At 43.3% G+C, this 12,498-nt stretch overlaps 1 protein-coding gene across 1 annotated transcript in view; it reads left to right on the forward strand.

The window, feature by feature from the left end:
• Slc25a12 (solute carrier family 25 member 12) overlaps positions 1-12,498 on the forward strand; it is a 96,606-nt gene that overhangs the window by 24,522 nt on the left and 59,586 nt on the right. Inside the window, exon 3 of the mRNA XM_051166107.1 lies at positions 1,076-1,218. Coding sequence (XP_051022064.1) covers positions 1,076-1,218 — 143 coding nt within the window. The remainder of the gene's footprint in view (positions 1-1,075; positions 1,219-12,498) is intronic.

The following is a 12,498-nucleotide window of genomic DNA, read 5'->3' on the forward strand; positions in this document are numbered from 1 at the left end:
TAGACTAGGCTGGCCTTGAACTCACAGCCATATGCCTGCCTCCTGCCTCTGCCTCCCAGGGAGCTGGGATTAAAGGCATTGCACAGCCATGCCTGGCCAGATTGTCAGTCTTGTCAGCATGTGGCTTCACCTACTGAGTCATCGTGTCAGTCCTTGTGTATTTTGTTTAATTTTTTATTTTTAAGCATTTGTTTATTGCTAGGTGTAGTGGTGCGCCTAGAACTCAGGGAGTCAGAGGCAGGCCCATTCTCTGTGACTTCCAGGACAGCCTGATCTACAAAGTGAGTTACAGGACAGCCAGGGATACACAGAGAAGCCCTGTCTCGAAAGACCAAACCAAACCAAACAAACAAACAAAAAATTATTTTTATTTTATGTGTGTGGGTGTTTCGCCTGCAAGTGTGTCTGTGTATCACATGGTTGCAGTGCCCTAGAAGGCCAGAAGAGGACGATAGATCCTCTGGAACTGGAGTTTCAGACTGCTGTCAGCTGCCATGTGGGTGCTAGGAACTGAATCCAGGTCTTCTGGAAGAGCAACCAGTGCTCTTGACCCTAGAACTATTCCAGCCCCGCCTCATGTGTTTTTAATTGAGAGATGATACTCCACATAATGTAAACGTTCTTGTTGTGATCATTTTAACGTGTACTACTTAGTGGATCTATTTTAAACATTTACAATGTCTGAGCTTCACCATTGTGTAATTCTAGAACATTCTCCGAGAGGAAATCTCACACTCATTGAGCGGTTAGCTCCTGCCTCCCTTTCCCAGGTCCTGGCAGTTACAATTCTGTGTTTTATCCAAGGACTTGCTTTTGTGGACATTTTATATAGATGGGATCCTACACTATGGCTCATTTCACCCAGCAGATTTTCAGGGCTCATCAGTGTTGACTGTGGTCTTCAATTGGTCTACACTTTCAGTATCCAGTGGACACTGCTTACATTCGTCATCCTTATTTTGATTTGAAAACTGTCCTTTGGTTTCCGTTACCCTCACACAGCTGTTAGCTACCAGATAACGGTGAAAGTGAAATATCCTATGTTTTCAATGTGCCTTATTCACTTATCTTCCAGTATGCCAGCACGGAGGTGGATGGAGAACATTACATGACCCCAGAAGACTTTGTTCAGCGCTATCTTGGCCTGTACAATGATCCGAACAGCAACCCAAAGATCGTGCAGCTCTTGGCAGGAGTAGCTGATCAAACCAAGGATGGGTAAGAAAGCTTACAAATGTTCTGAAAGCCAATTATACATACTCTATTATAGATGTAAATAGATGTATTATAAATGTATCTATCTACCTATCTACTATTTTTTTTTTTTTGAGACAAGATCTTGCTACACAGCCTTGACTGGCCTTGAATAAGAAATCCTCTCTCTTCTGTCTCCTGAGTGCGAGGATTAAAAAGACATCACTATGACCAACTTGTATTTTAAATTATTTTAAAATTTGTTTTGTCTGCATGTATGTATGTATACTATGTGCATGGTGTGCAAGGAAGCCAGAAATAGCATCAGTTCTCTGAATATTGAGTTACAGATAGTTGTGAGCTGCCACGTGGGTACTGGGAACTGAATCTGTGCCATCTGTAATGCTAGCAAGTGATCTTAACTACTGAGCCATCTTTCCTACTCTGTATCTAGAGTTCTAATAGTAATCATATCTTTCCTCTGAAACTTATAAAAATAGTATAATTAACTGCCATTATCAACCATGTTGTCATTTCTTATTTTCTAAAAAAAAAAAAAAAAAAAAAAAAGGCATTTTGTTGTTGTTGTTTGTTTTGTTTTGTTTTTTGAGACAGGGTTTCTCTGTGTAGCCTTGGCTGTCCTGGACTTGCTTTGTAGACCAGGCTGGCCTCAATCCACCTGCCTCTGCCTCTCAAGTGCTGGGATTAAAGGCATGAGCCACTACGCCCAGCTCAAAAAGTCATATTTTATATTGAATAATCTTCTCAGGATGGGTCTCTGATAACTAATTTCATTTTTTGTATTCATTTATTTGAAAAATACTGAGTACCTGATAATGTGCCAGGCATTGTTCTTGGTGCTAGAATGTGTCAGTAAGAAAGCTACAAACGGTAATAAAGAAAATAAAAAAGTAAATTACAGCATGTTAGGAGAATATAGCTCTCTATGAGGAACTTAGGGACTGGTCTGTATTCATCTCTCTGCTTATTTAGTTGGAAAACATTATGTTACACACCACAATTTGTCATGCTTATATATAAAGGATGAATAAAATGAGGTTGCTGACCTTAAGAATAAACTTATAACTTAGTGGGAAAGCGAGGACCAGACAAAGGAAAAAAAAAAAAAAGTCAGTATTTCTGGGGCAAGACAGAGTAACGGCATGTGTATATAGGAAGAAGAAGTCCCCAAGAAGCTTGATTAACTCTTTGAGTAGTTAGGGCAGCACCATAGAAGAGGCGACACTTGCATGAAACCAGTGGGAGCTTTCTAGTTGTCGGACAGAAAGGGAGAAGAATTGCAGGCAGGGAAAAAGGAGTGCCACGGAACATGGGAAGATGAACAAACGTGTGTGTGTGTGTGTGTGTGTGTGTGTGTGTGTGTGTGTGTGTGTAGAAGCAGTGGAGAATTTATGTTGTGTTTTGGTGTGACCACTGTGTTATTACTTTGTTGCAATAGAAGATGGAGTTGGAGTGAAGCCGGGGACTTTGTGTGTTCAGTGTTTGTGTGTCTTGTCCTTAGTGACTCCCAGTCTTGGGGGTTACTTTTAGCCTGGTGGTGTCTGGGTGTGAAGTCACAGAAGCAACAAGATTCATCCTACTGTGTTGTTAGTCCATTCCTCAGTGGGAGCTGTTAACTTTAGTAACATTGCATGGGGCTGGATTGTGGAGCAAATGCAATACTGAATTAGATAAAGAAAGTGACTGTACACTATGGCAGTTTTCAGCTATATCTCCAGATCCCTAAGGGCCCAGGATCTTTTTCTGAGCTGTAGAAGTGCTTGTTTGAACAGCTGGATGGAGAAACATCTCTGTCCATCACTATAATATGAGCAGACTTTAGAAAGGGCTGGAGATCAGCGCCTAAGCTGCCAACCAGGTATAGAGTCTAGGTGCTGGTTAGATAGAAGGCCTATGGGAATTAATTAATTTAATTAGAATTTCTTCCTTTCGAATCATTAAGAGTGAACACATACATTTTTCTCTTTTAGAAAATATTGGCATGCTTGTTGTTCATTGGTTCTCAGACCTGGTTTTATATTTATTTATTGAAACAAAAGTCTCTCTATTTAGTTGTGGCTGTCCTGGAACTCACTATGTAGACCAGGCTGACCTTGAACACCCAGAGATCTGCCTGCCTCTGCCCCCTGAGTGCTGGGATCAAAGGTGTGCAGCCCTACACTCAGCTCTACGTTTCCCCCCTATTTTTTATTTCGTGTTTTGACTGCATGTATGTCTGTGCATGCAATGTCCAAGGAGGCCAGGTGAGACATAGTTACACGGCTGTGTGCTACAATGTGGGTGCTGGGAACTGAACCCGGATCTTCTGTAAGAGCAACCAGTGCTCTCAACCTCTGAGCCACCTCTCCAGTTCCAGACATGGTTTTTGAACACCCATTTTTTTTTCACATAAGGATTTCATGCCTCTTGTGATCATCTTGTTTTATTTCTCCTTTGAAACTTTATACGATTCTTGTAGGCTGAAGGGTTTTGTTAAAGTAGGGCATTTTTCATGCAGTCAAGTAGAATCCTAGTTGGCAGAGTGCGTCAGTAATAGCTTTTGTGTGTGAAGAATCTAGTAATGGTGAATTGAGTTTACTCTATTTTTTATACAGAATCTCACTATGTAGTTCTAGCTGACCTATAACACACAGACATCTGCCTCTGCCTCCCAGTGCCAAGTCTAAAGGTGTTCAGCACCACAACAGGCTGAGTTTACCTTTTTTGCTTTGTTTGTTTGTTTGTTTGTTTGTTTTTCAAGACAGGGTTTCTCTGTGTAGTAGCCCTGGCTGTCCTGAAACTCACTCTGTAGACCAGGCTGGCCTCAAACTCATAGAGATTTGCCTGCTTCTGCCTCCAATTGCTGGGATTAGAGGTGTGCGCCACCACTGCCCAGCCGAGTTTACCTGTTCACTGTTTTTTTCTTTTTTTTTTTGAGGGGGGGGGGGTTGTAAGATATGTATTTAAATGTGTGGTAATCCCCCAGCCTCACTGCTGGGTTATAGGCATCACCAAAGCTGGCAAACGCTTTCCTTTTTTTTTTTTTTTTTAATGGTTTTGGGACAGGGTCTCATTTAGCCCATAAATTACTTCTAGAATCAGAGGAAAATAGAATTTTTTTTTTTAAAAGGAAACGTGGATTCTTGCCTTTTTCTTGATGCACTGTGTTTAGAAATCATGAACTTTAGAAGTCATGTAAAATGGATGGATTTGCATCATAATTTTTCTAGGGGAAAATTTCAGGGTTTCAAAAGGGCTAAGTATTATAGTTAAAGGTTTTACATTTTAATCCAGCAGGATCAAAGTCTTTGATATGTTTGACTTATTCAAAGAAGTCAGTTTCTGTTTAAGAGTTAAGGAAAGCGAGGCTCATATTGAATGATCAGCTTTCTTTCTTTCTTTCTTTTTTTTTTTTTTTGAGACAGGGTCTCTCTGTGTAGCCTTGGCTGTCCTAGATTCACTTTGTAGACAAGGCTGGCCTTGAACTCACAGCGATCCGCCTGCCTCTGCCTCCCGAGTGCTGGAATAGTCTTAATGTCTAGTCCCCCTTTCTTGTTCTCAATAATCATTCATTTCTCGTCTCCATTACCCAGGACAGTGAAGGAAGGATTGTTATGATCCGGTTACGGAGTCCGGAGTCCTCCAGGGTGTAACCTGAGATGTCAGCAGTGATATTACATACAATCACCCATGACAAAGGGAAACCAAGGGCATGAATAGGATCAGTTAAGTGTGAGGTGAGAGCTGACCTAGGACTGGTCAGTTGTTGATTAGATCTGAGACCGGCTTTTAGATTACCCATTCTTCCAGAGAGGTCTTCTGTGACTGCTTTTATATTGCTTTTGAAACTTTATGTGCACAAAACTCAATGAGCACAGGACAGTTCCCCGGTCCCCCCCCCCCCCCCCCCCCCCCCCCCCCCCCGCTCTCTCCCTCCCCCTACTCCCACCCCATTCTCCCCCTCCCCTGACATTATCTAGCCGGTGAGTTTCTGGTTCTTGCCATCTTCCATCGGCCAGTAGACGGTGAGATAAGGTGCTTGCTATAGAGTCGCACAGAAAACAGTGTCGCCTGGTATAAATAGCCTGATGGGTTGTCTAAAAGTCAGCCGTCAGCCAAGCAATATTTGTGGGATTGTGGCTGAAACTCTTCTGGAGTTCTAGTTGCGTAATGAAAAGCAAGATGATTTTATGCATTAAATGCAGATCACAGAGACTATTATAATGTGATCTGACCTAAAATATTTAGACAGTTGCTTCTTTGAAACTGTAACTGCTGGGATGGTGCTTTCTATATTTAGTCTAGTTAGTCAGAATTTCTCTGGTAGACCCAGCCTTTTTTTTCCCCCTCTGACTCTTCATGAGTTTTTTTTTTTTTTTAATGTACCATACATGTCAAAGACCCATTCATTTTGGCAGAAATTTTGGCAATTTTACAAAAATTTTGTAGACAGTTACAATGGTAACGAACATTTTTTGCATTGTGTTAGTTTCCATTCTGATAAGGAACTTAGTGGGAAAATACACTACACATTCACAAACCGTGTCACTGCAAAGTTATAGAGCCCAGCACCCCATAAAAATAATTAAAACTAGGTTAGTCAGGCAGATCTTGGCCAGTGATGAGGTGCACGTCCTGCAAAGTCTGGGGACCTGATGAGCTATCCCATGCCTGATGTTCTCCTGACGATGGTCCCATAGGAAAATATGGCTGTAGATCTGCCCCTACTGGTTCCAACACTCGAGCCACCTAGCAGTGTGGTACACGTCTGAGTATACTGATGGGCAAAGTGCATCAGTTTAGCAGACTCCATAGGGCTTGCATTTTGATAGGAGCTGCTCGCCAAACATAGTAAACTCCCGAGAGTCCCCAGTGTCCTGAGACACGGGCAGCCAAGGATTGCGGCTGTTTTTTCAGAGGCAGTTTCTGCTTGGCATCAGGAGCTGCCAAGTGTCACTTGGGACCAGAAACCCTCCTGTTGCCCAAGCTCACAATTTGTCAAGGGAAAGCAGAAAACTGGATATTTGTATGAAATCTTAGGGTTTCCTAATGTAGTTATCATGTGCATCTGGAAAAGTAACTGTTTGCCAAAGAAAACACATCTGTGAGGCAAATTCTGCTCCCTAACCAGCAGCTTGTAGTCTTTGCTGGCTAGGGACCTCGTCTTTGGTTTTCTGTCATAAAAAAACAAAGTTTTACTACTGAGCATATGACTTATTCTATATTTCAAGATTACTTGTGTTTTTGATGCTTAATTTTGGAGACTTTAAAAATCAAATTGTTACAAGTTCGTTCATTCATATTTTTTAAAAAATACATAATCAGCCGGTGGTGGTGGCACATGCCTTTGATCCCAGGCCTCGGGAGGCAGAGGCAGGTGGATCGCTGTGAATTCGAGGACAGCCTGGTCTACAAAGCGAGTCCAGGACAGCCAAGGCTACACAGAGAAACCCTGTCTCGAAAAAGCAAAAACAAACAAACAAAAATAAAAAATAAAAAACAAAAAACCCCACGTAATCAGCTTGCTTACCTACTGGTTGTAGCTTTTAGAATTACTTCTATAGTCAGAAGAGACAATACTGGCCATTCTTCATTATAAAATTTCAGGCATTAAAAAAATATGTGGCTAAAGCCAGGCATGATGGCGCACGCCTTTAATCCCAGCACTCGGGAGGCAGAGGCAAAAGATTTCTGTGAGTTCAAGGCCAGCTTGGTCTACAGAGGGAGTTCCAGGCCAGCCAGGGATATATATATATTTTTTTGTTTTGTTTTGTTTTGTTTTTGTTTTGTTTTTCGAGACAGGGTTTCTCTCTGTAGCCTTGGCTGTCCTGGACTCACTTTGTAGACCAAGCTGGCCTCAAACTCACAGCGATCTGCCTGCCTCTGCCTCCCGAGTGCTGGGATTAAAGGCTTGCGCCACCACACCAGGCTAGCCAGGGATATTACACAGAGAAACCTTGTCTCAAAAAACCAAACCAAAACAAAATGTAGCTAGTGAGTGCTTCTGGCACCCAGTGCCTGGGCCCCTGTTTCCCTTGATTATGTGTCAGTCCAAGTGACCCTATTCATGGCTGACCGTTTGTTTCATTCCAGCTCAGCACCACCGACTGACTCTCTCTCTCCTCCTTTCCTTTCTCCTACCCATCCCTCTGTCCTTCTTGGAGCTAAGTATGGAGTCCAGGGTCTCACACATGCTTAGCTGCATCTCACTCGGCTTGTTGCCTATGAGGAATGGGTGGTTGGTCCTGATATGCTGCAGCTCCATCTGTGCTCATGTTCCTGAAATTTGTTTAATGGAAACAATTATACTTTCCTAGTTCCTCTGCACTTTCTGGTAGCAAAGTGGCCAGGTAGACAGTTTTCATAGTGGACGGTTCCTCCAAGGACTCAGTTTCACCTAAGGCTCTTTAGCATGAGCTAACCAAACTCGAGCTAACATTTAAGTTCAGTTAACACAGTGGTTCTCAACCTTCCTAATGCCAAAACCTTTTAATAGAGTTCCTCATCTTGTGGTGACTCCCAACCATAAAACTATTTTTATTGCTCTTTCATAACTATAATTTTTCTACTGTTACATCTTGTAACGTAAATATGTGATATGCAGGGCATCTGATACGTGACCCCTTTGAAAGGGCCATTCGCCCTCAAAGGGGTTGCAACCCACATGCTGAGAACTGCTGACTGAGCATGGGGACGCCATCTTCATTTTTTTGAACTTTTCCCCCTAGAGGGTAAAGCCATGAGACGCATCGTTGTCTTGGAGACCGTGAGTTTTCACATTGTTGTTAAACACATTTTAAAGTGCTGTAAGTGATAATAAACACGAGTTTGAGTATATGTTTTAGATGAATGGAGGCAAAGAAAACAAGAGTGAAATGTCAAGGCGTTTTCCTAATGCTCTGTAAGGAGATCTGTCTCTCCACACACTTGTGTTCTAGAGTGAGTTTGTTAAAGAGTGTTTAAGAGGGTTTTTCTTTTGTTTTTGTTTCTCGAGACAGGGTCTCTCTGTGTAGCCTTGCCTGTCCTGGACTCGCTTTGTAGACCAGGCTGGCCTCAAACTCACAGTGATGCCTTATAGGTGTGTGCCACCGTGCCCGGCTTATCTATGAATTCTCATCCTGAGTCAAGCCTGTGCTCCTTGATAAGCCTAGCTCTTTTGGATAACAAGTTGTCTAGATAGGCTTTAAAGTTGACTCAATTATTGCTCTTATAAGATTGTATACAACGGTCTGGAAAAAGTACAGTGCCCTACTGCAAGAGTGCGTGATGAGGAGCCTGGAGCACTGACAGGCCTCCACTGAGGCCATGATATTAGAACTGGGCTGTGTGGGGCAAACTGAATGCACAGAAGCCTAGAGGTGGAGGTGGAGGACCATTCTGAGCCCTTAGTGGAAGGAACAGGCGTCATTCCCATTGTTGAGAGTGCTGGGGTCGGGGTAAGAAGAGCAAGGGGAGGGATGCAGGGTCTTCAGGGTCAGATCTTTAGGACTATAAACCACATTAAGGCTTAGGTCTAGTCCTTTAGATTACAGGTTCCCATAAAGTGTGGTCCAAACCTGGCCACTTAAGACTAAGGAGGCATCTGGCCCCTCTTCCTTAAAGATGACCAATGAACGAATAGTTACAGTATTTTAAGGAGGGAACTAAGTTGATTAGATTTGCATTTAGAAAGATTCCTCTGTATCAATCAGGCACAGAAAAACCAATCCATGATTCTTTGTGTGTGTGTGTGTGTGTGTGTGTGTGTGTGTGTGTGTGTGTGTGATTTTTTGAGACATAGTTTCTCTGTGTAGCGTTGACTATCCTGGACTTGCTTTGTAGATCAGGCTGGCCTCGAACTCACAGAGATCTGCCTGCCTCTGCTTCCACAAATGCTGGGATTATAGGCGTGTACCATCCAGCCCAGCTTGTCCCATGACTCTTAGACATTATGTGGAAACTAAAAGGAAGTAGAAAGTGGGTTGTAGTGCTACACACGGGTGACCCTGCTTCCGTGTTAGTCAAGGCTTGTGTAATTGCAGTCAGGAGGAATGCAGGAAGAAGATTGTGTCCGCAGCAGGTGGCTCCTTAGAGATGTAAAGGTAAGTGGTTCCCGGGGCCTGGGGAGTAGAAGGAATGGGGAAGTCAGGAGAGGAGAACATGGGATGACCGTGCAGGTGTTAAGAGTTCCCGTGTTAGGGGAAGATAGTGTTCTGTCACTGAACGTGTGGTGGTCAGACACCCCTGCGATGAGGCTGTCATTGGAGCTGGCGAGCTGTGTGATAGGTGAATTAAATGGCAAAGCTTCTTTTGTTTTGTGAGGAGCTTAGAAATCCCTCTGGCTACAGTTTAAAGAATGAAGGAGGAAGGCCGGAAGGATCCAGGACACTGGTCAGGAGGTGTTGCCAGTCACAGCTGTTCAAAATGAGTGGGTCCATGATAGGAGGCATATTTTTGGAGATAATTTATACTTGTGAACAAAAATATACTACTTTTTTTTGTTTCTTTGTTTTTTGCTTTTGGTTTTTTGAGATAAGGTTTCTCTGTGTTAGCCTTGGCTGTCCTGGACTCACTTTGTAGACCAGGCTGGCCTTGAACTCATAGCAATCCACCTACCTCTGCCTCCCAAGTGCTGGGATTAAAGGAGTGTGTCACCATGGCTTTTTTTGTTTTGTTTTGTTTGAGACTGAGGTCCCGAATGGCCTTAAACTCCCTTGTAGCTTTGAAGTTTTACCCTTTTGCTTCCATCTCCCTACTATGGGGTTACAGGGGGTGCACCCTTACACCCAGATAGCTCACGGGGTACGTACACCCTTACACCCAGACAGCTCATGGGGTGCACCCTACATCCATACAGCTCTTCAGATTTCATCTTTTCTTTTGGGAACAGGGATCACTTTGGCCCTGGCTGTCCTAGAAGTCACTATGTAGTGCAGGCTAGCCCTAAGCTCTCAGAGATCTACCTGCCTCTGTCTCCTGAGTGCTTGGATTAAATGTGTGTGCCATTATACATGGCCTTATTTTCAGTCTTTAATACGGTATTTTTATTTAGAAGGTAATCTTCCCTTAATTGTCTAATATATATTATTCAGTATAAATGTTAATTACGGCAGGACTTTTTCTATTATATCTTTCTGTACTTTCAGTTTGGGGGTAAAAATAGATTGTCAATATTCGTAGCTGTGCATTTAAGGGAGAATTTTATAATACTGCCACTTGGACACTCATCCACTAAGATTAGCAGAAAGAGAAAAAAAAAAGAATAGCAGAAAGAGAGCTGGGTAGGTGGTTCAGTGGTTAGGTTCACAATCAAAACTTCAAGAATAGCAGAAAGAGCAAAATAAAATGTAATTTAAAACAAAACAAACAAACAAAAGAATAGATGAGTGCAGGGCTGTGGAGCCTTGCAACCAGGGGAGCTGGCCTGGGTTAAGAGTGAGGTTGAGTCCCAGGGGTCCCGCTCAAACTAAGGCACCAGCCAAGGACAATACAGGAGGTAAACTTTAAACCCCTTCCCAGATCTAGCCAATGGTCAGAATATTCTCCACAGTTGAGTGGAGAGTGTGATACGACTTTCTCACGTACTCTGGTGCCTCACATTTGACCATGTCCCCTGGAGGGGGAGACCTGGTGGCACTCAGAGGAAGGACAGCTGGTAGCCAAGAAGAGACTTGATACCCTATGAGAATATACAGGGGGAGGTAATCCCCCTCAAGAACAGTCATAGGGGAGGGGAATAATGGGAAAATGGGGGGGGAGGAATGGGAGGATACAAGGGATGGGATAAACATTGAGATGTAACAAGAATAAATTAATAATAAAAAAAAAAAAAGAGTGAGGTTGAGTATGTCCAAACTTGGAAAATCTCATTTTAAGATTGGCAGGAGTAGGACCACACCCTCCCTGCCCTGGGCCTGTGTGTCCCAGCGCATGTAGCCTTAGGATCCCCCACCTCTGCTATCCTTGAGGTGATCATGGAGCTTGGTGGTCAGGTTTTCGGTTAAAACTCCCCATTTCTTATAAGGACATGTCCAGCAAGTTCCTGGAATTCCTCTCCACTGCAAACTAAGCATTCCCAACACCTTAGGACCAGCCAATGATATATACTAACTTCGAAAACCCCTGCCCACTCCCCAAGGTTTATATATAGCCCTTACAAACCGCCCCCCCCCCCATAAAGAAGAGCCGTTTCACTGAAAATTGTGTCATAGAAAATCTCCTTTCACTCACTGCCTAAGTAAGGTCCTGCTAACCCACCCAGCCGGCTAAGCTTCATTCCTTCCAGTCCAGCTCGGTGTACAATGAGCCTGTATACCCCGAGGGGGAAGCAGACATGAGGCGGCAGGTGAGTCAGGTGTACCTTAGCCAGGAATGGGGGCCACATCCGGCAAAGTTCAGAGACCTGGTGAGCTGTCGCATGCCACACTGTCTCCTGCTGATGGAGATCCGGAAACGGAAACGGCGGTCGTTGCGGGCTAGTGTGTCTTGTTGGCTCTGAGGTTCTACGTCTGTCAGCGAGGTTAATGATACTGCAGCCTCCGGGACGGATGAAGGAAGATTGCCAGCTATACAAGATGGTGGGTCCTAAATCTCAGGTATAGAATTTAAGGATTCATGGGGCGGTGGTGGCGCGCACCTTTAATCCCAGCACTCGGGAGCAGAGGCAGGGGCATCCCTGTGAGTTCAAAGTCAACCTGGTCTCCAAAGTGAGTCCAGGACAGCAGAGGCTACACAAAGAAACTCTATCTTGAAAAACAAAACAAAACAAACAAACAAACAAACAAAAGAATTTAAGGGTCCACCCCTGAGCTCAGGTGCCACTCCTCTCTGCAGACCAGCTTTTTTGTTTGTTTGTTTGTTTGTTTTTTGAGACAGGGTCTCTCTGTGTAGCCTTGACTGTCCTGGCCTCGCTTTGTAGACCAGGCTGGCCTCAAACTCACAGAGACATGAAATCTCCATGGTTAAGATTGCTATGACTTATGACTCGGCTGACGTGTGGTCATTAAAGGCAGTTTTTTGTTATTTTGACTACTGGTTAATCTCAGAACTCACTAAATATATATCTTAGGGCTTACTAAGTTCTAGAAAATCAGTAATGTCAGATTCCACCTTTTGTCTAGAGGGTTCCTTAAATTTTTATTATTGTCTTTTCAAACATGTAATAGGACAATACAGTTCTCAACCCTTTTGATAATTAGCAAGGTACTTATTGGCTTTATTGCACTTAAATTTCTGTCCTTTGGCTAATTATGCTGAAAGATCTGGATGGCATAGTTTATGTACAAATACTTTTTTTTTTTTTTTTTTGCTTTTTGAGACAGGGTT

The sequence above is a fragment of the Acomys russatus genome, chromosome 24, assembly GCF_903995435.1.
Source record: "Acomys russatus chromosome 24, mAcoRus1.1, whole genome shotgun sequence".
Classification (NCBI taxonomy): domain Eukaryota; kingdom Metazoa; phylum Chordata; class Mammalia; order Rodentia; family Muridae; genus Acomys; species Acomys russatus.